Source organism: Mustela lutreola, chromosome 6, assembly GCF_030435805.1.
Source record: "Mustela lutreola isolate mMusLut2 chromosome 6, mMusLut2.pri, whole genome shotgun sequence".
NCBI lineage: Eukaryota > Metazoa > Chordata > Mammalia > Carnivora > Mustelidae > Mustela > Mustela lutreola.
In genome coordinates, this window is record NC_081295.1 from 100,413,791 (window position 1) to 100,441,132 (window position 27,342).

A 27,342-nucleotide genomic window follows, 5' to 3' on the forward strand; every position below is an offset into this window, starting at 1 on the left:
GGGTCATGGGTTTGACTGATCGGCTGCCCGTACCCTGCATTGGAAACTGGGAACCAGTGATGCAGAGAAGCAGGTCAGAGAGGAAGCTGTTCCGGGATTGGCAGGCCCTGGTGAGCAGCACCAGCAACATCGGTTTGCAGGACCGTGCGCAGCTGGCAGGGCTGGTGGCAACCTCTGCGTCTGGAGCCGGAAGCCTGGGGACTTCCAGCAGTGGCTTCTACTGTTCCATAGGGGTAGCTGTGGTGCCTGGGGCTCTTCTCTATGGCTGTGGGGTCTTTACTTGTTCCTGTCCTTTTCCTGGCCTTTTTGGCGGTCCAGGAGTCAGTGCAGGAGCTGCGTGGTATCCTTTCAGTAGATTCCCTTCCTCGGTTACTCTGCTGGCGGGCTCTGGAGCTCAGCATCTCTGTGTAATGAAATGAGGGGACCCAAGGGACAGAAACAGAGAGAAGGCAGCCTGGAAAACAGGGAAGCCCAGAGATGGTGGGAGTCTCGAGGGAGACGGGTGGAGTTACAAGACCCGAGCTGTGGTCGGCTGGTGGCGGGGAAGGTGGGGAAGCCAGGGAGGATGGAGTCATTTCTGATGGCTTGGTGGCTGAGGGAGCTGTGCCAACAAAGGTGCCTAATTATCCATGTTGAGCATTCAGTTTGCATTTCTGCCCTGTAAATGATCTCCACGGCATAAAAGTTTCAGGAAAGACTGCTCTACATCTCTACGTAGATATTCTGGGTAGGTGTTTTCAGTGGATATCAGTAAGAAGTCACCCAGGTTGGCACAGAACAAAAAATGGCAGCAGAGTGCGGAGATGGGCTGTGAGGGACAGCTCAACAGAGCAGTAACTTGGATTCAGGGGTGACAGCACGTGAGCCTAGGGCCCTGGCTCATTCCCCCAAATCCTGGTGAAGGCATGGAACGGCTGTGACTTAGAAATGTTAAGGCAATCTTATTTAAATATTAGAAAGGCTTGGAGAAGTCAACTGACATCAGGGTCACACCTATATTAATCTATTTGTACTAGAAAGGACTAGCTCAGGGATGGGTCACCGGGGACAACCAAGAGTTTCTCATCTTGATCACGGGATTAGTAATCTTTGAAAGAGGGGCTGTTAGTGAATCTCTAAAACAAAAGGAAGAGACAAGCTAAGAGAGTCCATATGCCAAGAATTTTCAGATAGCAGACGTGAAGCATTGTCTTTTCGAGGTGACACAAAGGGTTCTAGTTCATTATTTTAAACACATAGGTGTTAAGCAGACAACATTGACTAGCAACATCCAACACAGAGGTGTTCATAGGTCCCATTAAGTTCTTAATTTTGGAAAATAAACATGAGAGCGGTCGATGACATAAAAACTTACATGGAAACTGCACCTAATGCATCAGTTTATACAGCCTACTCTAATAGTGTCCACGGATGCCAATTGTGCATGGACTGTACTTGTTTTAGTTAAGAGGTTCTTGACGTAGGAGGACACACGCAAGCCACATGCTCTGTTATGACATTTTAAAGGCAGCAGTACTGTTTTGGTACAAAGACACACTTGTAAAGGAGAACATGTATTTACTGCAAGCCCTGTCAAGAGTCTGACCGTTTTCAAAACACAGAGCACGCTTCTCCAATGATTGTAAGTGCACAGTCACTGGGGGTTGCTTTTCGAAACCAAATAATAAAAATGATCCATATATGAAAGCTGAGGACTGACACTCATTTGCTGTGGCACTACTGCAGAGTCAACCCAGCTAAAATGTAGAAAACCTCTTAATCAGGAACTTGCTTTAATGGCCACAGTCTTCCTGTGGCCATATTGAGTTAAAATGCGGTAACTTTCTCTATTAGCAAAGGGTGAATGGTGTTTCTCCATCAGTTACATTCTTCTTGCATACGCCTTCCCTGACCTGTCCACCTCCCCTTCTCCTACCCACTTCCAGGCCATGTTAGGTGACTCCTTCCATGTCCCCATGATGCCATGGGTATAGCTGTCTCTTGTGGCACTTACCACATTATAATAATGTGGTTTTCTCCTCCCTGACCTGGGACATCTTGGAGGACAAGGTCCTTGTAGTGTCCTTTTTTTTTTTTTTATTTTTAAAAATCTCTATACCCAGTATGATGTCTGGTACCTGGTCAGCACTCAAGAAAGTCTCTCACTCTAGGAATGACCCATTTGCTTGCATTAATGACCCACTAACTCTGGAATTAAACAAGATTTAAACAAGATTAGACAAGATGCTGAAGATTGATTTCTCATTAGTTGCGTTGTCAAATTACCTTCAAAAGGTAATTAAAAGACTGAAAGTGCCTTTTACTCAATGCCCTAGATAAGTGATGGTCCCACTCTCTCCTTCCTGCCCGGCTCTCCTTTTTCACCCATCCAGCTCTTTCATTAAAATCCTTCTCCTCTGCCTCACTATGACCAAAAGCTCTATCATTATGCACGATTTAAAGAATTGAAAGAAGAGATGAGGTGTCGTTTTGGTAACGTTTCATCAATCAATTTCACCCCAGCCTCCACCCCTTTTTTAAAAAAGAACAGCAATCGTAAAATCTTGAAACCATAGTGGCTTGTGTTTGTGCAAGCTGGAATCAATCCTAGGTTGTCTTAAAACAGATTTTAATTGTAAAATCTATTTCTGAACAGAAGAATTTATTAAAATTATCTTCTGAAAGCTGGATGGCTGTCCCTGAGTCCTTTCAGGCAACAAAGTGACTCCATGCTAGTGGAAAACAGCTGGAAAGAATAAAATGATCAAAACCCAGATATTATAGGTCCCTTATTCTTTCCCCATAGGAGGTCCCTTCACATCCTCGCTAAATGCATTCTAATTCTTTTGTCACATATTTCAGTCGGGTTCCCAGGCAATCAAGAAGGCATGCATGGCAAGAGGTGGCCAGTGGATTGGGATGGAGGCCAACTGTTGAAAACATGGCACAGGAATTTCCAAACCCTCAGTTTTAGATCTTTGAGGGTAGGGGTACTCTTTCTGAGCATCATTGTGAGGACTTAAGACAGCTGTCCTATGGGCCAAATTTGGGTTGCCCAAGTGTTTTGTTTGGCCTTTACAGTGTTTTCATTTTTTTGTTTTATTGAGCTAATATTTTTGAATAAAGGGGTGTCCACAGAACAATATATTTTTTAATTTTAATTTTAATTTTTTTTAAGATTTATTTTTTATTTATTTGACACAGAGAGAGATCCCAAGTAGGCAGAGAGGCAGGCAGAGAGAGAGAGAGAGAGAGAGAGGCAGAAGCAGGCTCCCTGCCGAGCAGAAAGCCCGATTCAGGGCTCCATCCCAGGACCCTGAGATCATGACCCGAGCCAAAGGCAGAGGCTTAATCCACTGAGCCACCCAGGCGCCCCACAATATATATTTTTTAAAGGTACTTTTTAGACTTGTTCATTTTTAAAGATTTTACTTGTCAGAGAGAAAGAGAGAGGGAGAGAGAGTGAGCACACAAGCAGGGGGAGCAGCAGGGGGAGAAGCAGACTCCCTGCAGACCAGGGAACCTGATGCAGGCAGGGCTCAATCCCAGGACCCAGAGATCATGACCTGAGCCAAAGCCAGCCACTTAACCAACTGAACTACCCAGGCGCCCCTCACAGAACAGTATATTGTTCCATAGAACAATGTCCTTAGAAAAGGCGGTTTCATGAGCAATCGTACCATCTGGCAGTACCGGGCCTGGGCAGGTACATGTGAAGAGTAGTTGACGCTCAGTGGTGACTGCACCTGAGAGAGAAGGCACATAACCCCCGTGGGTCAGTTCCACTGCTGACATGTGAGTTACCCGGCCCCCATCCCGGCTGTTTGCCACTGTAGGCAATTCAGTTTGGCACAAAGAGCTTCACATCATGGTCCATTTTCTAATTGTCATACCATTGATGTTTTCACGGTGACAGGGAATTCTCCACTGCAGCAAGAAGATATTCTTGCCTCCTGCTCGCCTAGAATTGGTTACTTTTATTTGTGTAAAACTCCAAGTGTGTTCTATAGAACCTTCATTCCAAGGGATGTTAAAATTGGTGTAACAGGGCGCCTAGGTGTTCAGTTGGTTAAGTGTCTGCTGTTCAGCTCAGGTCATGATCTCAGGGTTCTGGGGTTGAGCCTGGCCTCAAGGGCTCCATATTCAATGGGGAGTCTCCCTCTCCCTCTGCTCCTCACCCCACTCTCACTCTCATATGTGCTCTCTCTCTCCCAAAGAAAAAATAAAATCTGGGGCTCCTGGGTGGCTCATTCGGTTAAGCATCTGCCTTCGGCTCAGGTCATGATCCCAGGGTCCTGGGATGTAGCCCCGTATCAGGCTCCTTGCTTGTTGGGGAGCCTGCTTCTCCCTCTCCCTCTGACTGCTTGCCGCTTCCCTTGCTTATGCTCTTTTTTTGTGTCAAATAAATAAACAAATAAAAATCTTTTAAAAAAGAATAAATAAGATCTTTTAAAATTGGTGTTACATAAAAGAAAAATTTCAATAGTCAGGTATTTATTCATTTATCAGCAAAGGTAAATTATTACTTTTTTCCTTTCCTTTTCTTTCTTTCTTTCTTTCTTTTTTCTTACTGAAGGACTTCTTAGAGCCTTTAAAATATTATTGCTCATTGTTGGTCTCTAATAGGAGGATAAACATGTAGACTTTCTTCATATATATTTGACCATAAAACCTGTTTTCATGGGACTATCCTTGGATAATTCATATAGGGATTCTTAAGGATTTCTAAATTTTATTATGTTGTCTCTACTGTTTCTGAAAAGTCAGCTGGAAACAAGATACAGCAACTTGCTCTAGAACACAGAAACTGTGGCTGTGATGAAACTGAGATGGAATCCCAGAATCCTGACATCAGTAATAGTAGCAGGATGCATATGGAGTGTGTACACTGATCACTAAGTTTGGGGATAAATAGGCTTAGTTAAATCCATAATAGTGGAAGAGGAAAGTGTGACCACCTTGATAAACACCGATGTTAATGTAGAATCAGTGATAGCAAAATACATAATAACAATAAGAATGGGAGGTGGTTAGGAGGTTAAGAAGGTAATTAATGGGGGCTTAGCTTTATTTTTGTAAAAAGCTGAAGTACTCTTTCCTTTGATGTTCATATTTTACATAAGACTTTAGTATATGTAATATATGTTATAAGCATATCTATTACAAAAGCAAGTCATACAATGATTATGGTCTCATTTGTACCTCCTGTCAAAATTAAGTCCTCATGAAGGAAAAATTGAAGAGAACAAAACAAAATTTCCCACTATCATCATTAAATTATCATTGTTAGAGACAGGCAGTCTCATTAGTAAGTCTCTTTTTGTACTTGGGATTTAATGTTAGCTAAAATATAGAGATTTAGGGTGCCTGGATGGCTCTGTGGGTTAAGCTGCTGCCTTCGGCTCGGGTCATGATCCCAGGGTCCTGGGATCGAGTCCCGCATCAGGTTCTCTGCTCAGCAGGGAGCCTGCTTCCCTCTCTCTCTCTGCCTGCCTCTCTGTCTACTTGTGATCTCTCTTTGTCAAATAAATAAATAAAATCTTTAAAAAAATATATAGAGATTTATGTTTTGGGGCCATCTCAAAGGAATAATATAGCTTTATCATCACACTATTAGGTCAAGAGTGCAATAAAAGAATGGTAGAGAAAATTGGGAGCTAAAAATAACATATTCCAAAATCCCACTCTTATATCATAGCTATCAACATTTGTATTTATTTCTTACTAATATTTGTTTATGTTCTTTGTATTTTTTATCATTATAACCATATATGTATAGTTTTGGCATAATTCTTTATTATAGTAAAATATACTTAGCAAAATTTATCATTCTAGCCATCTTTAGGTGTACATTTCAGTGATTCTAAGAATCCTCAGCTTGTTGTCCCAACATCACCACCTGCCATCTCCAGAAATCTTTATCTTCATAAACTGGAATCCTGTACCTGTTGAAAATAACTCCTCACCCCTCTCCCTCCAGTCCCTAGCAAACACCCACCATTCTCTTCCTGCTTTTTAATGAGTGTGTTCTTTTAAAGATATTCTTTGGGATAACATCTTTTTACCAATCAGAGGTAATTCTGTTCTTAGGAGTTATAATGAAGGTAAATATTCAATCATGATATTTTTGGTGAACCAGTTACACTCTTGTTTCCAGGAGTTATGGCTTTATTCGTTCACTGGGTCGTTCATTCCTTCTTCCAACAACAAATTGTTGCATCATGTCTTAGCCTGAATCTTCCTGAAAGCAGAGCCTGAGATAAGAGGTGTATTTGGGAAGTGATCCCAGGGAGGAGTGAGAGGCCAGGAGACTGAAAAAGGACAGAAGGGAAGACAGCAGCACAAGGATGCATTAAAAAGTTGGCTAGCACTGTGGGCTGCTGTGGCCCAGCCCCCTGGACCTCTTGAGAAACTTTCTGAAGTGGATCTCAGAACTGTCCACACGGAACAAAAGTTGTCCCACAGGCATTAACACTCTGGCCTCTGGCTTGTGTATTCTTGTGAGTCAAGTGGGTTTTCCTGGGATTCCACACTAGAGGCCAGAGAAGCACCGGTACAGGAAGAGAGAGCTATGTGGAGTGGGCCCAGTGAGGTGCTGAACAATTATACCTGTACCATGTAGGGGAATGCTTGCAAAGAACTGGGAGCTGGGGCAGTGGCTGGAACAGGAGGTGGGGTGGGTGGTACTTCATACACACAGGCACTGAACTAGGCATTGGACTGGAACCACAACAGTAAGCAAAAGAAGGCATGGGCCCTTGCTCCTGGAACATACAGATGTGGATGGATGCTAGCAAACAGGGTCACTTGGGCAGCTGAAGAATGCTGGGTATATATGACTCAGGATGATTACGAACCAGCCATCCAACCACTTGAGAATGGGGCTGGACACTGGACAAGGCATATGGGTGAATACAGTGAGAAGCAAGAGGATATAGGTCTCACCTCATGAATATGGTGGAGGAAGGCCACCACAAACAAATAATTCCCCCAAGAGGCACCTAGGGGGCTCAGTCGGGTAAGTGTCTCAGGTCATGATCTCAGGGTTCTGGGATCGAGCCCCGAGTCAGGCTCCCTGATCAAAGGAGAAGCTCCCTGCTTGTCTGTCTGCCTGTCCCTCCACCTGCTTGTGCTCCCTCTTCTTCTCTCAATTAAATAAATAAGCAAACAAACAAACAAACAAATACATAAATAAATACATAAATAAAGTCTTCAAAAAAAATAATAATTCCCACCAAACAATGAACTACCATTGTAACAGGTACTGTGAATGAGAGAAGTTCACCAGATTTCAAGAGGCATAACAGGGGTCCTGGTAAAGTCAATTGAGTCAGGAAAGGTTGAATGCCTTCTTCACAGAAATGATATTTAATCAGAGACCTGAAGGATGATAAGTGCTATTAAATAAGCATTCATCGGCTATTACAGCTTAGATGCTTGGAATACCCTGTAAATTACTACTTTTTTTTCCCTCAAATTGCTCACAGTCCAATTGTGGACACACACAATGATTATGTAATCAGTAACAGGCTAACTAGATTTAGGTCTAATGGAAACCCAGGGACTCAACCCAAGGAAACTAGTGATGCTTCATCACAGGAGATAAAATCTGGTCCTGAAGGATTTGGCAGTGTCTTCCAGGTGAATCAGGTAAGGACTCCATCAGAGTGTGTTTCTCCAATGGGCGGAAGAGATTGCCATGCAGTCCATGAAATTCCTTAAAGAGAACTTCAAGTTTAGTTTTTATTTTTAAGAGAATCTTTTTGAAGTTAGTTAAGCAAACCTGCATTATCTGTGTGACCCATCTTACCATTGGGCACCACTGTACAATTTCAGGGCCTACATTTTCAAATGTGTTTGCTATCACAGGGTATCAAGAAAAGTATTTGAGTTATCCATCGCCATGCAGGAATTCAGGCCCGGTATGTTGAGAGAGATTCAAATTTTAAGGTAAGAAAAAAAATCACCACTTCACATGAGATATCCTAATATCTAAAGGTTGGAAATGAATTTTTTTCAACATTACCCATAGTAACAAAACAAAAACGACTCCCACCGGCAATGTCTTTGGGCATCAGGGTCATTAACAGGATATCACTATCCAACTAATGGCCCTGTAGTTTCACCGCAGTTGGAAGGTCTTCAAGGAAATTTGCTTCTTGCAAATTCCTATGGAGAAAGTTCATATGGAGAAAGTTCCAGGAATTTCCCCCTTTTCTTAGTCGAAGGTGGGGTCGGGGAGAGATGTGCTTCCTCATTTTGCCATCCAAGTGAGAAAGGCTTTGAGGGAGTCACTTGAGGAGCTTGATGTGTGTTCTCTGGAGTTCAGTGGACTTAGTGTCTGAACTCTGAGGATGATTGTTCAGGTTGCACACTGCACAACTGCAGGGGGTGCCAACCACTCAAATGACAATGTTTATAATCTGTATGACGGTACTTGGAGACACTGGGAGGAGGCAAGCTCTTGTGGCTGGAACAGCAGCTATGTAGTAGTAACATAGAAAGCAAGTTTTACTTTCACCAACATTGGGACAAGGAGGTGAGAGATTTTCTCGTTGGTTGTGTGGGTTCACGTGACAGAGCTGACCTGGAGTCTTCTCAAGGACCACCCAAAAAAAGCTTTCTGGAGATTTCTTCAAACTAGCAGCCTGAGGTTGAGTGTTAGCAGTCAGAGCAGGAAGGAGGAGGACTTAGGGCTTTCACCATGCAGTTTTCAGTGAGGATTCTCAATGGGGAAAGTATCTCATGAGCGAGTTGGACCTGCACACCCAAGACCAACGAGCAGCAATGCCGGGTCACAGAGGCACCATCCATGGAAGACTGTGTGCTTTGTCTAACCCTGCATGCCCTGGGCCTAAACCTGGAGGGGCTGGAAAGGCAGCTAGTAAGGGGAAGCATTGAAAGAGGTAGGACACCCACCAGCCCTAATGGCCCCTGTGCCCCTGATTCCCAAGACCCCAGGTTTCTTGGCCTAAATAGAGCCTTAAAGAGGGGAAGAGAAAAAATCTTTTATTTTAATTACTAAAATAAGGCTTTCCATGAGACCGAAGGTGACCTCAGGACAATTCACAGCCAGAGTGACTGGGAAAGCTGCTTGAGGACTTCAGATACGGACAGGGGACAGTGGGTACAATCTGGACTCCCAGTGGGTACAAAGGAGAGGCGGCCACAGAGATAATTTCTCTTTGGGCCCTGCTGAGTGCCAAGCCTTCTGTGACCAGACTCCATGGGAAATCTTTCAGTGAGATGCCCATCCATGCTGGAAACACTTTATTTTAACTTGAAACATATAAATAAATACTCATCCCCAATCTTTTTACCTAGAGCAACGCTTCTGTGTGAGCACAGGTGAATGGATCTTTCTTAAACTCACCCACAAAACATCAACTGTGAAGTTGATTTTTGCCTCCTTATATTGGATGGAAAATTTTACAAACCTTGCCAAGCAACTTGAATATAGCTACATACATGTATAGGATTTCATTTCTTTTGTCTTCTATGGTCATCTCATCCATAACCATTTTTATAAATGTGCATTTATTGGGTCTTCTAAAAGCCTTCAATTTAGTGTTTCATAGAATCAATTTTCTTTTTTGGACTCCTATTTCATCTGTTTACATAGTATTTATTTTATTTTTTTATTAACATATAATGTATTTTTATCCCCAGGGGTACAGGTCTTTGAATCACCAGATTTACACACTTCACAGCACTCACGATAGCACATACCCTCCCCAATGTCCATAACCCAACCACCATCTCCCTCCCCGCTCCCCTTGGCAACCCTCAGTTTGTTTTGTGAGATTAAGAGTCTCTTATGGTTTCTCTCCCTCTTGATCCCATCTTGTTTCATTTATTCTTTTCCTACCCCACAAACCCCCCATGTTGCTTCTTGACTTCCTCATATCAGGATGATCATATGATAGTTGTCTTTCTCTGACTGACTTATTTTGCTAAGCATAATACCCTCTAGTTCCGTCCATGTAGCCATAAATGGCTAGATTTCATTTCTTGTGATGGCTCCATAGTATTCCATTGTGTATATATATACCGCTTCTTCTTTATCCATTCATCTGTTGATGGACAGCTAGGTTCTTTCCATTTTTTGGCTCTTGTGGACATTGCTGCTATAAACATTTAGGTGCACGTGCCCCTTTGGATCGCTACGTTTGTATCCTTAGGGTAAATATCCAGTAGTGCAAGTGCTGGGTCACAGGGTAGGAAGGCCCATGCTGTTTTCCAGAGTGGTTGCACCAGCTTGCATTCCCACCAACAGTGTAGGAGGGTTCCCCTTTCTCTGCATCCTTGCCAGCATCTGTCATTTCCTGACTTGTTAATTTTAGCCATTCTGACTGGTGTGAGGTGGTATCTCATTGTGGTTTTGATTTGTATTTCCCCGATGCCGAGTGATATGGAGCACTTTTTCATGTGTCTGTTGGCCATCTGGATGTCGTCTTTGCAGAAATGTCTGTTCATGTCCTCTGCCCATTTCTTGATTGGATTATTTGTTCTTTGGGTGTTGAGTTTGCTAAGTTCTTTATAGATTCTGGACACTAGTCCTTTATCTGATATGTCGTTTGCAAATATCTTCTCCCATTCTGTCAGTTGTCTTTTGGTTTTGTTAACTGTTTCCTTTACTGTGCAAAAGCTTTTGATCTTGATGAAATCCCAACAGTTCACTTTTGCCCTTGCTTCCCTTGCCTTTGGTGATGTTTCCAGGAAGAAGTTGCTGGGGCTGAGGTCGAAGAGGTTGCTGCCTGTGTTCTCCTCAAGGATTTTGATGGATTCCTTTCTCACATTGAGGTCCTTCATCCATTTTGAGTCTATTTTCATGTGTGGTATGAGGAAATGGTCCAGTTTCATTTTTCTGTATGTGGCTAATTTTCGCAACACCATTTGTTAAAGAAACTGTCTTTCGTCCATTGGACATTCTTTCCTGCTTTGTCACAGATTAGTTGACCATAGAGTTGAGGATCTATTTCTGGGATCTCTATTCTGTTCCATTGATCTATGTGTCTGTTTTTGTGCCAGTACCATACTGTCTTGATGATGACAGCTTTGTAATAGAGCTTGAAGTCTGGAATTCTGATGCCACCAACTTTGGCTTCCTTTTTCAATATTCCTCTGGCTATTCGAGGTCTTTTCTGGTCCTGTACAAATTCTAGGATTATTTGTTCCATTTCCTTGAAAAAATTGTTGGTATTTTGATAGGGATTGCATTAAATGTATAGATTGCTTTAGGTAGCATAGACATTTTCACAGTATTTGTTCTTCCAATCCATGAGCATGGAACACTTTTCCATTTCTTTGTGTCTTCCTCAATTTCTTTCATGAGTACTTTATAGTTTTCTGAGTACAGATTCTTTGCCTCCTTGGTTAGGTTTATTCCTACATATCTTATGATTTTGGGCACAATTGTCAATGGGATTGCGGTTTACATAGTATTTAATTAAAGTATGTGATTCCATAACAAGTACTACTGGCATAAACAGGGTTGGGAACACACGCTTCTAGGTAAACATAGAGTTGACCTTGTGGGAGCAGAAGCACTTTGGTGCTCTGGAGAGTACCCAACAGCTCGTGTATCCTCAACATTGGTCTGTATGTCTCAGAGACAGAATGGAGAGCACAGGATTTTCTGATGAGTCGGTAAGGGGAGGTCGGTTGGGTGAGCCATCTACTTTGGAGGTGCAAAGTTGGAAGTGATCAGCAAAAAAAAGAGTTACCATTAACTGAGTCCCTACTACATGTCTGGTGGGACACAGGACCCTTTATACACACGAGCTCACCTAGCTCCCACAGGTATTATTTCCTCCTATGTTACAATCAAGGAAAGTAGAGTTTACAGAAATTAAGTAATGGACTCTGAGTCAGTAAATGAAATAGCATTTCTCAATCTATGTGCAAATGAATTGCCTGGGGGATGTGATTTAAGAGGCATGTTTTGATGGAGTATGTCTCGGGTAGGGCCTGAGAGTCTGCATTTCTAACAGGCTCTCAGACCATGCTTTGGGTGAAATTCTGACTTACTTGTCCTGAGATAATCACTATTTTCTAAAAGTTTTCTGGGAAACTTTTATACAGAGTAGAGGTGATGAGTAGCTTGGACCCCAGTGAGGTCAGGAAAGTTGGATTCTCGGACTGACAGAGAGATACTTAATTTTAAATACTTCAGCTAAATTGAGTGTTTTAAAGACAAAAGTAATGGAATTTGAAACAATATAAGCGTTTATAAAATGAAAATGAAAAATACCCCATTCTCCACATAATATAAATAATTTTAAAAAATGAATTAAAGGATGTCTGGGTGGCTCATTTGGTTAAAAGTCTGCCTTTGGCTCAGGTCATGAGATGGAGTCCGCATCTGGCTCCTTGCTCCACGGGGAGCCTGCTTCTCCCTCTGCCGCTCCCCCTGCTTGTGCTCTCTCTCTTGCTCTCTGACAAATAAAGAAAATCTTTAAAAAAAAAAATTGAATTAAGCTATCCCTGCACACATTCATGCAACAATTTTCTAACTGAGTGCTATGTCATGAGTTTCTTTCATCATTCCTACGTGCAGACCTATTTCGCACTTATTGACCCTGCATTACATCCTCTAGCACAGTTACACCAGAATTCACCTCACTAATCTCTCACAAGCGTTCCGTTGATTCTTGCTTTTCAGGTTTTTAAAAGTGATTTTATTTATTTATTTGAGAGAGAGAGAGTGCACGAGCTGGGAAGAGCTGGAGAGGGAGAGGGAGAAGCAGACTCCCGTCTGAGCAGGGAGCCCAATGTGGGGTCCATCCCAGGACACTCAGATCATGACCTGAGCCCAAGGCAGAGTCTTAACTCACTGAGCCACCCAGGCGTCCCTAGTTTTTCAATTTTATAGATAACACTTTGGGCACACATCCAGGGGTATGTGTACAGATTGTTTTGCGAAATGGACTTCCAAGTGTGGAATTGCTGGGTTATTTAAATATTTATTCTTAAGTTAACCCCCAAAGGCTCACCAAATTACATTCCCACCATCACATCTAGAAATGCCTTTTCCCCACCACCTTGCAACTACTGGGTATGATCATTCTTTTCAATATTAACCTATCTAATGTATGAAAAATGGCTCCTACTGATGCTTTAGTCTACATGTCATGATGAATGCGTGAGGATGAATGTCTTTTAATATATACATTAGACTTAATTGGCTTTTTCTTTTTACTGAAATTGCATTTTAATACACTAGTGTGGATTTTTATATTATTTTTATAGTATTTTCTGTTCCATGCAGAAACAAGATATGTCTCTCTCTATGTGTTTGTGTGTGTGTGTATCTTTTAATATTTCTTCACAAACACAGATCTTGCATATTTCTTGTTAAGTTTATTCCTGAGCGAACTATATATATAGTGACATCTCTTTCCAAATCATCATTGTAATTGATTATGACAATACAGGACAACTGCTGATTTAAATACATTTATCTCCTAAAAACAAATTAAAGAAATAAATATTTATGTTTTAATTATCAATCTTACCAGATTCATAATGCCTGAAAAATTTAATCGATTGTCTTTGGAGCCAGCTTTGATTTTTACCAAATTCATTTGTTAGTTTATTTTTTCAAGTATTAAATTATTGAGTACGTGAGAGAAAAAATTAGAAATGTGGAAATAATTACCCCAATAACCAAGGAAAACTATTACCATTTTACTTGGATCAGTTTTCATTCTTTTAGTATTTGCAGAGCTTCTGTCACATAATTTTAATCACACAATTTAATTAGCTGACGTACTTCTTAAAAGAACAAGTGTGCCCAACCTGCCAAGACCGTTTTGCTGGAAGTTTGTTTTGTAAAGTGCCACGTGCTTCTCACTAATGGGCAGGAATGCGAATGTCACTTCTGCTCCCGCAATTACTGAGTTCAGGCTCTTCGTTGGCTGCCAGCCTGGCCTGCTGGCGTTTCTACTGGACAGTTATAGTCCAGCGTCATGGAGCCCTCTGGCCCTCGCACCACACATAGATGCTGACCTCACCACGCACTCAGCCGTTTCATTTCAGGCCTCTGCCGGATTCACTCTTGCTAGGGGGGTTGTAATTCCATTTGAAATGCTGACTAGGTCATGACATAATCAAAATTTCCCAAGAATTTGTTCAAAAACCGTTTCTCCCATGGCTTTCATTGACATGAACATATATGGGGTTTGGGTATGGATGGGCTGATTTGCTGCCCATCTGTATTCCTTTAAATGTGATTTCCTCACTTGCTCGTTTTGTGACCCATATGGATTGCTCCTTCTTCCCTCAGCTCTCTGCTCACTCACCGTAACAGGGAGGGTGAGTTACATAAAATAGGAATCCCCACACTTATCCCCTGGCCAGATTTGTCCTTAACATATACAGGGCTGGAGCACGAGCATGAAGGGAGGCCCACACATCATAGGTCGAAGTAGTTTAAAGGCCCAGCAGGGCTTCATGTACACACATGTGACCTGTCCTAGCTCTCTCCATGCTCCTTCCCCAAAAGCCACCTTTGACATCCCCTTGGGCCTGCAGGTGCAAACACTTGATTTTTTCTTCTTATACAATGATTAATGTATTTCTTGGATATGTTACTTTTGTGGCTTAAAAAAAAAAAAAACCTAGCTATATCTTTTTCCAATTATTTTATCTAGTTCATTGTTGCTGCTTGCAGATCTTTCTAGCCACCTCCCACTGTCTCCTTGTCCTTTTGTTCCTTTGTCCTTTTCTTTTTCCTTTTCCCAGTAAAGATTACCTTTTTCAAATTCTTGTGGCCATGTGAGTAAGTTCTGGCTAATGAGGCAGCAGACGTTGGATGTGGGAGTTCTAAGAAGTCTCATTCCTAGGGGCACCTGGGTGTCTCAGTTGGTTAAGGAGCTGATCTTGGTGGTTGCTCCTGTCATGATCTCAGAGTCATGAGCTCAAGCCCTGCTTTGGGCTCTGCACTCAGCACAAAGTCTCCTTGGGGATTCTCTCTCCCTTTCCCTCTGCCTTTTCCCCTGCTTGCACCATCTCTTTCTTTCTTTCTAAAATAAATAAATGAAATCTTAAAAAACCAACAACACAAAAGAAGTCTCCTGCCTAGGAGGGAAAGAGGGAAAGAACACAATTATCTTCTTCTTTGTCTTCTCCTGTGGTTATTATTCTAGTCAGGTTTCCTAAGCCTTTTTCAACTAATCTTAATTTGTGTTTCTCTAGAAAATTCTCTGAAAAATTATATAGACTTTTAATTTTATTGACTATAGTATCATCTTCACCTGTTTTATTCCCTACTTTATTTATAACTATAGACTCTGTTTTATTCCTAATGTTGCTTATACATGATCTCTTTTTGGTGTGATTGCTTGCCAGATTAGATTTAGTAATTTTACTTCTCTTTTCAACTTTTCTTTTTCTTTTTTTTAAAGACATTTATTTATTTATTTTAGGTAGGCTCTATGCCCAACATGGGGCTTGAACTCATGACCCTGAGATCAAGAGTTGCATATTCTACTGACTGAGCCAACCAGTCAAATTTTCATTTTTAATCGCTATTCATTTTTTCTTCAGATTTTCTATTTGATTGATTTCTGCCTTTATCTTCATTGTTTCTTCCCTTCATTATCTTTTTACTTTCATTTTCTTTGTTATTTTTTGGTTTCTTGAGTTTTATGCTAGAATCATTTATTTTGTTTTCCTTATTTTCCAATATATACACTTACAAGCCATACATTTTCCTTAAAGTATGATTTTGGTTATATGAAATAGCAGATGTAAGACACTTAGAAAGTTCTGGCACATGTAGGTGTGACTTTTTAAAAGCGTACTTTTGTGTATCAAATAAAAAGTCTTTAAAATTAAAAGAACTGCTTACATTATGATCTTGACTAAATATTTTCCTAGACATATTTCCATATATTGACATTTCCTATAACCAAATCAAAAAAGAAATTCTTTTGGAAATATTTATTTTGTATGTTTATTAAAATTAAACCCTTCTTTTCTTTTAGAGCAGTTTTAGTTAGGTTCACAACAACACTGAGAGGAAGGGACAGAGATTTTCCTTATTGCCCTCCTCATATGCCTACATCTCTTTATCACCAGCCCCTACCAGAGTTGTGCATTTGCTACAACTACACATAGAGCTACACTGACACATGGTAAGCACCCAAAGTCCAAAGTTTACATTGGGGTCCACTCCTAGTATTGTATTTTCTATGGGATATCGTTTTTTCTACAGAGCATTTTTTATTGTTGTTTCTTTTTTATTCCTTCTTTATCTTGGCTGCTTTTTAGAAATACCCAGGAAGCTGTAAACCTGATACCAAGGCTCCAACCCAAATTTTATCAGAATCTCTAAGCATTGGACCCAGACATTGTACATTTTAAAACTCCCCAGGTGTTGAGGTGCCTGGGTGGCTCAGTTGGTTAAGTGTCTGACTCTTGGTTTCAGCTCAGATTATAACCTCCAGGTCGTAAGACTAAGCCCTGCATCCAGCTCTTTGTTCAATGTGGAGTCGGCTTGAGAGTTTCTCCCTCTCCCTCCTCTCCTCTTTCCCCTTCCTCCCTCTCTCTAAAATAAATACATAAATCTAAAAACAAACAAACAAATAAATAAATAAACAAAAAGCTCCCTGGGTGATTTCTTGGTATTCCCAAGGCTGAGGTTTACATTGATCTTAACTTTCTCTCCCATCTTTCCTACTCATAAGTCACAGCCATTTGGAACTAACAAAAGTCTAATAAAAATGAACTGATATAAATGTAATGCAGAAATTTTTAATACTTTCTGTAACACTCTGGCAATATTTTGCTCATTGACATTGGAAATCCATAAGATGTAACTGAACATTATTCTAAGTGAGTATTAATAAGTGAGTTTTCTCAGCAATTTGGTGGACTTATCATAGGGAAAATAAATTTATGGGGTGGGTAGATTTTCAGACTAGTTCAGGAAAGCCTGTATGACCCACAATGTAGCTGAAAGTTATTTAAACAGAATTTATTAGGCACAATTGAATTAAAGACATTGTTTTTTGAAGGCTGATGATCAAGTAAAATCCGTTCTAATTAGAAAACAAAGTAACGGGAGGGTAGGATTTCCCAGGATAGTATGCTATTTAATTATTTTCCTTGTCTTTGAAAGGGGCATCTTTATTGTTGTACAAACAGAATGATAATTTATAGCTGAAAATTTGAGGATTTTAAGTCTCCCTTGATACCCACCATTTAGGTGAATTTAGGCAGAAGAATATAAACTCTCTGAGACTTTGTATTTTTAAATTTTTAAAATTTAATTTATTTTTTTCAGTGATCCATAATTCATTGTTTATGCACCACACCCTGTGCTCCATGCAATATGTGTGCTCCTTAATACCCACCACCGGGCTCACCCAACCTCCCCTCCAAAACCCTCAGTTTGTTTCTCAGAGTTCACAGACTCTCATGGATTGTCTCCCCCTCCGATTTCCCCCACCTCACTTCTCCTCTCCATCTCCCAGTGTCCTCTGTGTTATTCCTTATGCTCCACAAGTAAGTGAAACCATATGATAATAGTCTGCTTGACTTATTTCACTCAGCAGAATCTCCTCCAGTCCCATCCACATTGATATATTTTTCATTTTTTAAAAAGATTTTATTTATCTATTTGTCAAAGAGAGAACAAGCGAGGGGAGCAGCAGACAGAGGGAGAAGCAGATTCCTGCTGAGAAAGGAACCCAACCTGGTACCCGGTCCCATGAGCTGAGGGCAGACGCTTAACTGACTGAGCCACCAGGCATCCCGAACCTTCCTGTTTTTGAATGCAAAATGAGGACAATCTATCTTGAAGGGTCCTCTGAGGTTACAAGGCATCGAGTAGGTGCTTGGTACATCGTTTCTATGACACTGCCAGTCCTGCTTCTTATTTATCATTCTATTAAACCTAAGACATCATCTCTCTTCTTTGCTGCGGGACATCTCTAGTACTATTCACTAGCTGCGATGAACTGTATAAGCAGGAAGGAAGAAAAAAATGCTGTGGTAGTCGCTGTTGATCTCAGATCAGCTAGGGTTACTTTTTCTGCTGAGCCTGGAGGAGGAGGCATTGCGCAACCAGACTTCCATCTGCGCAGGCTCTTTTAAGGTGAAAAGTCAAGTCACACTCTTCTGCGAGCTCTTGTGGTTTTTGTTGTTGTTTTGTAAAAGTCTGTACAAATCTTAAAAGGCATATAGATGTACTTTCCTTCCTTGGATTATTTTTCTGGCCACTTTGGATTCATGGTTAAAATATGCCTAGATTAGATTTTTTTCCTCCTACCTTTGTGTTGCTACACAAAGGAGTCATTCTGTCAGTAGAAGAAAACTTACAGGGGCACCTGGTGGCTCAGTCAGTTAAGCATCTGCCTTTGGATCAGGTCATGATTTCGGGGTTCTGGGATTGAGTCCCACATTATGGGCTCCTTGCTCAGCTGGGAGCCTACTTCTCCTTCTTCCTCTGCCCCTCCCCTCAGCCCGTGTGTGCTCTCTTTCTCTCTTTAATGAATAGATAAAATCTTAAAAAAAAAAAAGAAATAAATAAAACTTATATACCAGCAATTTACTCCTAAGATTGTAAAGCTGGATGGATTTCAGGAAAATTGATGCTGTCCCAGAGCCATCTGAATTAAAAGCAGGATGAGGGAGAAAGGATTGCTTAATTTGTATTTGTGCCTAAGACTTACAAGAGAATCAGAAAGAGTCAGAGACCTTCTTAGGGACTGAATTACAGTAATTCTAGTATTGGTTTGCAGTTTGATTGTGGAATGCAATGCTCATGTACAATCCTGATGCCAATTTACATAGCTAATGAGCTTGACTGGCTTGAGTGAGTAGTTATGAACAGGAAAGCCTGAAATATTCACTCTTTGGTCCTTTGCAGAAATAGTTGGCTGGTCTAGAAAATAATGCAGGCAGCTTGGAGAAAAAAGGCTAAAATTACCGAGAGCCTAAAATGTCTCAGCAGTGCCACAGACCTTCGCTTACTCAGCGTTTCATCTAGCCCCAACAAGTGAGCAGGATCAGAGGTAATTTCTCCACTTCACAGGGCAAAAAAAATTGGTTCTGGAGACGAGAAGTCCAAGTCGGCATAGCCAGTGAATGTACGGTTTGAATTACAGTACAAAGTCGGTCTGACCTCCAAGTTCCTTGATTTCTTTCAACAATATTTCTTCCTTCTGGGACAGCAATGTCCAAGTTCTGAATTTATGTACAGCGAGGTGTGGCCCGAAGTCAAGAACACTAACAGCAAGCATGTGAGCAAAGGGAGCCACAAAGAACTGAAGGCAGGGTCTTGGGCTTCTGTAAGAAATAAGGATACTGGAATGTTGGTGAAGCAGGAAACAATCAGTAGGATGCATGTTCGGAGGCCTGAGGGTGAAAGTAGGCTCGGGCTGCGAAGCAAGGAGAGGCAACGTTTGGAGTTCTCCTGGGATGCTCTAGATTCTAATCAGACTGGTCATCATTGTGACTTCTGCATGCCCAGAGGTCACAATGGAAGGATCCTTCCATTATGTTACCAAGGAGGAACTGACATACTAGGAATTAAATTCTAATCACTGCATTAATTTTTTTCTTTTGGATCAGAGCTATGTATTTTCCAACCATCCTTCTGATTTCTCTATCAGGTAACAGAAACCAACTTGAACATAGAGACTGTCTCATCGATGGCATTGATGCCACCGCTGAGTGAGAGTAGCCGTCCCATCTTGGCCACAGCAGGAAACTGCACTTTAGCAAAGTCATTATAAGTCCAAAGTCTGAAACTGAACTTTGGAGTCTGAGGAACAGTATTTTCTTTTCTTTCTTTTTTTCTTTTCCCATTTATTTGTCAGAGAGAGGAGCCTGACACGGGACTGGATCCCAGGATCCTGGAATCATGACCTGAGCTGAGGGCAGATGCTTAACCAACTGAACCACCCATCCCTCGAGGAGCAGTATTTTCATCAGTTCACCTAGTTGTGATCAGGATTTAAAGGGCAGGTTCATATGGATTAAAGCCAACTTTAATAATAATTAAATAAACTGAATAATCCTATCACAAATTGATAGAATGGAACAGAATGCTCATGCTTATTGACTGTGATCCATACCTCTGGATCCTCCGAATATTCTTCTTATTTAGTATCCTTCTGTTTTTGTTTTTTTTTTTAATTACGTTATGTTAGTCACCACACAGTACATCATTAGTTTTTGATGCAGTGTTCATGATTCATTGTTTGCATATAACACCCAGTGCTCCATGCAGTCTGTGCCCTCCTTAATACCCATCCCCCCTCCTCGTCTGAAACCCTTGGTTTGTTTCCAGGAGTCCATAGCCTCTCATGGTTTGTTTTTCACTTCGATTCCCCCTCCTTCATTTTTCCCTTCTTTTGATGTCCTCCATGCTATTCCTTATGTTCCACAAATAAGTGAAACCATATGATAATTGACTCTCTCTGCTAGACTTATTTCACTCAGCATAATCTCTTCCAGTCCCGTCCATGTTGATACAAAAGTTGGGTATTCATCCTTTCTGATGGAGGCATCATACTCCATTATATATATGGACCATATCTTTATCCATTCGTCCATTGAAGGGCATCTTGTTTCTTTCCCAGTTTGGCGACCGTGGCCATTGCTGCTATGAACACAGGGGTACAGATGGCCCTTCTTTTCACTACGTCTGTATCTTTGGGGTAAATACCTAGTAGTGCATTTGCAGGGTCATAGGGAAGCTCTATTTTTAATTTTTTGAGGAATCTCCACGCTGTTTTTCCAAAGTGGCTGCACCAACTTGCATTCCCACCAGTAATGTAAGATGGTTCCCCTTTCTCTACAACTTTTCCAACATTTGTTCATTGTACATAGGCCCCCAAATGTCTGTAACACGTTCACACTGGATGGTGCTCTGAAATGCTCGATGAATGAGGAACTTCTGGTCAGATCTAGGGTGGACATTGTCGTTTCCTCACAAGCCCTATGACCTGGACAGGTTACTGCCTAAATCTCTTTCTATCTCCATTTCATCCTTAAAGTGGGAATAATAACAGTAACATGGTTATTATGAAGCTAAAATGCAAAGATACCTGAAAACAATAAACACAGAGCCTGGTACAGAGTACACATCTCAAAATACTTATTTAATTTATTTGCATATGTATTTAGCTATTTATTTATTTAAAGATTTTATTGATTTATTTGAGAGAGAGAGAGAGAGACCATGAGAGGAGAGAGGTCAGCGGGAGAAGCAGACTTCCCGCAATGCAAGGAGCCCGATGTGGGATTCGATCCCAGGACTCCAGTATCATGACCTGAGCCGAAGGCAGTCGCTCAACCAACTGAGCCTCCCAGGCACCCTGGATATTTAGCTTTTTAAAAAATATTTTATTTATTTCTTAGAGAGAGTGCATAAGCAGGGGGAGAGGCAGGCAGAACGAGAAACAGGCTCCTCACTGAGCAAGGAGCCCAATGCGGGGCTCAATCCCAGGACTGTGGGGTCATGACCTAAGCTGAGGGCAGATGCTTATCCGACCGAGCCACCCAGATAAATAGGAATTTCTTCCTTTTTTTTTTAACTTTCACTTTTTTTTCTAAAATTAAGAAATTTTTTTTATGAACATATAATGTATTTTTATCCCCAGGGGTACAGGTCTGTGAATCACCAGGTTTACACACTTCATAGCACTCACCATAGCACATACCCTTCCCAATGTCCATAACCCACCCCCCTCAACTGCCCTCTCCACAGCAACCCTCTGTTTTGAGAGATTTAGAGTCACTTATGGTTTGTTTCCCTCCCAATCCCATCTTGTTTGATTTATTCTTTTCCTACCCTCCAAACCCCCCATGTTGCATCTCCACTTCCTCATATCAGAGTGATCATATGATAATTGTCTTTCTCTGATTGACTTATTTCATTAAGCATGATACCCTCTAGTTCCATCCACATTGTCGCAAATGGCAAGATTTCATTTCTTCTGATGGCTGCATAGTATTCCATTGTGTATATATACACCACATCTTCTTTATCCATTCATCTGTTGATGGACAGCTAGGTTCTTTCCATAGTTTGGCTCTTGTGGACATTGCTGCTATAAACATTCGAGTGCACATGCGGCTTTGGATCACTACGTTTGTATCCTTAGGGTAAATATCCAGTAGTGCAATTGCTGGGTCATAGTGTAGCTCTGTTTTCAACTTTTTGAGGAGCCTCCATGCTGTTTCCAGAGTGGTTGCACCAGCTTGCATTCCCATCAACAGTGTAGGAGGGGTCCCCTTTCTCCTCATTCTCGCCAGCATCTGTCATTTCCTGACTTGTTAATTTTAGCCATTCTGACTGGTGTGAGGTGATATATCATTGTGGTTTTGATTTGTATTTCCCTGATGCCGAGTGATATGGAGCACTTTTTCATGTGTCTGTTGGCCATCTGGATGTCTTCTTTGCAGAAATGTCTGTTCATGCCCTCTGCCCATTTCTCGATTGGATTATTTGCTCTTTGGGTGTTGAGTTTGCTAAGTTCTTTATAGATTTTGGACACTAGCCCTTTATCTGATATGTCGTTTACAAATTCCCTCTTCCCATTTGTCAGATATCTTTTGGTTTTGTTAACTGTTTCCTTTACTGTGCAAAAGCTTTTGATCTTGATGAAATCCCAATAGTTCATTTTTGCCCTTGCTTCCCTTGCCTTTGGTGAGGTTCCTAAGAAAACGTTGCTGTGGCTGAGGTCAAAGAGGTTGCTGCCTGTGTTCTCCTCAAGGATTTTGATGGATTCCTTTCTCACATTGAGGTCCTTCATCCATTTTGAGTCTATTCTCATGTATGGTGTAAGGAAATGGTCCAGTTTCATTTTTCTGGATGTCCAATTATCCCAACACCATTTGTTGAAGAGGCTGTATTTTTTCCATTGGACATTCTTTCCTGCTTTGTCGAAGATTAGTTGACCATAGAGTTGAGGGTCTATTTCTGGGCTCTCTATTCTATTCCATGGATCTATGTGTCTGTTTTTGTGTCAGTACCATACTTTCTTGATGATGACAGCTTTGTAATAGAGCTTGAAGTCTGGAATTGTGATGCCACCAACTTTGGCTTTCTTTTTCAATATTCCTCTGGCTATTCGAGGTCTTTTCCAGTTCTATATAAATTTTAGGATTATTTGTTCCATTTCTTTGAAAAAAGTTGATGGTATTGTGATAGGGATTGCATTAAATGTATAGATTGCTTTAGGTAGCATAGACATTTTCACAATATTTGTTCTTCCAATCTATGCACATGGAACATTTTTCCATTTCTTTGTGTCTTCCTTAATTCCTTTTATGAGTACTTTATAGTTTTCTGAGTACAGATTCTTTGCCTCTTTGGTTAGGTTGATTCCTAGGTATTTTATGGTTTTGGGTGCAATTGTAAATTGGATGGACTCTTGATTTCTCTTTCCTCTGTCTTGCTGTTGGTGTATAGAAATGCAACTGATTTCTGTGCATTGATTTTATATCCTGACCCTTTACTGAATTCCTGTACAAGTTCTAGTAGTTTTGGAGTGGAGTCTTTTGGGTTTTCCACATATAGTACCATATCATCTGCAAAGAGTGATAGTTTGACTGCTTCTTTGCAGATTTGGATGCCTTTAATTTCTTTTTGTTGTTCGATTGCTGAGGCTAGGACTTCTAGTACCATGTTAAATAGCAGGGTGATAATGGACATCCCTGCTGTGTTCCTGACCTTAGCGGAAAAGCTTTCAGTTTTTCTCGATTGAGAATGATATTTGTGGTGGGTTTTTCATTGATGGATTTGATAATATTGAAGTATGTGCCCTCAATCCCTACACTTTGAAGAGTTTTGATCAGGAAGGGATGCTGTACTTTGTCAAATGCTTTTTCAGCATCTATTGAGAGTATCATATGGTTCTTGTTCTTTCTTTTATTAATATATTGTATCACCTTGATTGATTTGCGGTTGTTGAACCAACCTTGCAACCCTGGAATAAATCCCACTTGGTCATGGTGAATAATCCTTTTAATGTAATGTTGGATCCTATTGGCCAGTATTTTGGTGAGAATTTTTGCATCTGTGTTCATCAAGGATATTGGTCTGTAATTCTCTTTTTTGATGGGATCCTTGTCTGGTTTTGGGATCAAAGTGATGCTGGCCTCATAAAATGAGTTTGGAAGTTTTCCTTCCATTTCTATTTTTTGGAACAGTTTCAGGAGAATTGGAATTAATTCTTCTTTAAATGTTTGGTAGGATTCCCCTGGGAAGCCGTTTGTCCCTGGGCTTTTGTTTGTTTGGAGATTTTTGATGACCGTTTCAATCGGGTTTTCCATTTCTTCCTGGTTCAGTTGTGGTAGTTTATATGTGTCCAGGAATGCACCCATTTCTTCCAGATTGTCAATTTGTTGGTGTAGAGTTGCTCATAGTATGTTCTTATAATTGTATTTCTTTGGTGTTGGCTGTGATCTCTCCTCTTTCATTCATGATTTTATTTATTTGGGTCCTTTCTCTTTTCTTTTTGATAAGTCTGGCCAGGGGTTTATCAATCTTATTAATTCTTTCAAAGAACCAGCTCCTAGTTTTGTTGATTTGTTCTATTGTTTTTTTGGTTTCTATTTCATTGAATTCTGCTCTGATATTTATGATTTCTATTCTCCAGCTGGGTTTAGGCTTTCTTTGTTGTTCTTTCTCCAGCTCCTTTACGTGTAGGTTTAGGTTGTGTATTTGAGACCTTTCTTGTTTCTTGAGAAAGGCTTGTACTGCTATATATTTTCCTCTCAGGACTGCCTTTGCTGTGTCCCACAGATTTTGAACCGTTGTGTTTTCATTATCATTTGTTTCCATGAATGTTTTCAATTCTTCTTTAATTTCCTGGTTGAACCATTCATTCTTTAGAAGGATGCCTTTTATTCTCCATGTATTTGGGTTCTTTCCAAATTTCTTCTTGTGATTGAGTTCTAGCTTCAGAGCATTGTGGTCTGGAAATATGCAGGGAATGATCCCAGTCTTTTGCTACTGGTTGAGACCTGATTTATGACCCAGGATTTGATCTATTCTGGAGAATGTTCCATGTGCACTAGAGAAGAATGTGTATTCTGCTGCTTTGGGATGGAATGTTCTGAATATATCTGTGATGTCCCTCTGGCCCATTGTGTCGTTTAAGGCCTTTATTTCCTTGTTGATCTTTTGCTTGGATGATCTGTCCATTACAGCGAGGGGAGTGTTAAAGTCCCCTACTATTATTATTTCATTGTTGATGTGTTTCTTTGATTTTGTTATTAATTGATTTATAAAATTGGCTGCTGCCACATTAGGGGCATATATATTTAAAATTGTTAGATCTTCTTGTTGGACAGACCCTTTGAGTATGATATAGTGTCTTTCCTCATCTCTTATTATAGTCTTTGGCTTAAAATCTAATTGATCTGATATAAGGGTTGCCACCCCAGCTTTCTTCTGATGTCCATTAGCATGGTAAATTGTTTTCCACCCTCTCACTTTAAATCTGGAGGTGTCTTTGGGTCTAAAATGAGTTTCTTGTAGGCAACATATTGATGGGTTTTGGTTTTTTATCCATTGTGATACCTTGTGTCTTTTGATTGGGGCATTTAGCCCATTAACATTCTGAGTAACTATTGAGAGATATGAATTTAGTGCCATTGTATTGCCTGTAAGGTGACTGTTACTGTATATTGTCTCTGTTCCTTTCTGATCTACTACTTTTAGGCTCTCTCTTTGCTTAGAGGACCCCTTTCAATATTTCCTGAAGAGCTGGTTTGGTGTTTGCAAATTCTTTCAGTCTTTGTTTGTCCTGGAAGCTTTTTATCTCTCCTTCTATTTTCAATGATAGCCTAGCTGGATGTAGTATTCTTGGCTGCATGTTTTTCTCATTTAGTGCGCTGAATATATCCTGCCCGTTATTTCTGGCCTGCCAGGTGTCTGTCGATAAGTCTGCTGCCAATCTAATATTTTTACCATTGTATGTTACAGACTTCTTTTCCTGGGCTGCTTTCAGGATTTTCTCTTTGTCACTAAGACTCGTAAATATTACTATTAGGTGATGTGGTGTGGACCTATTCTTGTTGATTTTGAGGGAGGTTCTCTGCACCTCCTGGATTTTGATGCTTGTTTCCTTTGCCATATTAGGGAAATTCTCTACAATAATTCTCTCCAATATTGCTGCTGCCCTTTGGAACAATTTGTTACTTAAACTGTAACCCCTGGAGGATTTTACTAGTTACCAAGCACATTTAGATATGGCCTTAAGAAATACATATACTGGCAACAGGTCTTTGGGGATTTTGACGATATATGACCGTGAAGCTGGGCAGCTGGGGATGCCTGGCTTGCTCATGGCGGAAGGCCGCCCCTTCACAGAAGTCGGGCTCCTGGGAACGCCCGGCCCATCCAGGGCAGATCGCCGCCTGCTTCAGGGAAGCTGAGCACCCGGGGAAGCCCAGTCAGCTCAGGGTGGAACAAAGACCACCTGCTTCCCTTATCCCAGAAGCGCCTGTTGTTAGTTAGATGAGTCCTTTGAATGTGCTTGTTTAACTATAAACTTTATCCTCCTTCTTGCTTGTCTGCAAGACGGGATTAACGTTTCACCTTCATCAATCCTTCTATTGGCTATTGTTTTCTATCCAATAAAAGTGAGACTGTGGAGTTGCTCGTAGCAGTAGATTGTTCTAGAAATCTATAGGTCAGAGTAATTAGTCCCTGGAGGAGATCTATCTCTTCTCCCTGCCCATCAAGGAGTCTGAGATCATCGACTTCTTCCTGGGAGCCTCCCTCAAGGACGAGGTCTTGAAGATCATGCCTGTGCAGAAGCAGACGCGCGCCGACCAGCGGACCAGGTTCAAGGCATTTGTCGCCATCGGAGATTACAATGGACACGTCGGTTTGGGTGTCAAGTGCTCCAAGGAGGTAGCCACTGCCATCCGCGGAGCCATCATTCTGGCGAAGCTTTCCATTGTCCCTGTGCGGCGAGGCTACTGGGGGAACAAGATCAGCAAGCCCCACACTGTCCCGTGCAAGGTGACTGGCCGCTGTGGCTCTGTGCTGGTGCGTCTCATCCCCGCCCCCAGAGGCACTGGCATTGTCTCGGCCCCTGTGCCCAAGAAACTGCTGATGATGGCTGGTATTGACGACTGCTACACCTCGGCCAGGGGCTGCACTGCCACCCTGGGGAACTGTGCCAAGGCTACTTTCGATGCCATCTCCAAGACCTACAGCTATCTCACCCCTGATCTCTGGAAGGAGACTGTGTTCACCAAGTCTCCCTATCAGGAGTTCACGGACCATCTTGTGAAGACCCACACCAGAGTCTCTGTTCAGAGGACCCAGGCTCCAGCTGTGGCTACCACATAGTTTTATACAAGAAAAATAAACTGAACTTAAGCTTG

At 41.3% G+C, this 27,342-nt stretch overlaps 1 protein-coding gene across 1 annotated transcript; it reads left to right on the forward strand.

Moving 5' to 3' along the window:
• The first annotated feature begins 5 nt into the window (after positions 1 to 5).
• Positions 6 to 27,342, forward strand: LOC131834641 (small ribosomal subunit protein uS5-like). Its single transcript, XM_059179311.1, has 2 exons — positions 6 to 407; positions 26,654 to 27,342. The coding sequence occupies exons 1-2, from the start codon at positions 6 to 8 to the stop codon at positions 27,305 to 27,307; spliced, it is 1,056 nt and encodes a 351-aa protein (XP_059035294.1). The 3' UTR covers positions 27,308 to 27,342.

Coding starts and splice junctions, on each gene's coding strand:
- LOC131834641 (XM_059179311.1), top strand. CDS start 6: ATGGGTTTGACTGATCGGCTGCCCGTACCCTGCATTGGAAACTGGGAA. Junction 408..26,653: donor CTGGAGCTCAGCATCTCTGT/GTAATGAAATGA, acceptor CAGAGTAATTAG/TCCCTGGAGGAGATCTATCT.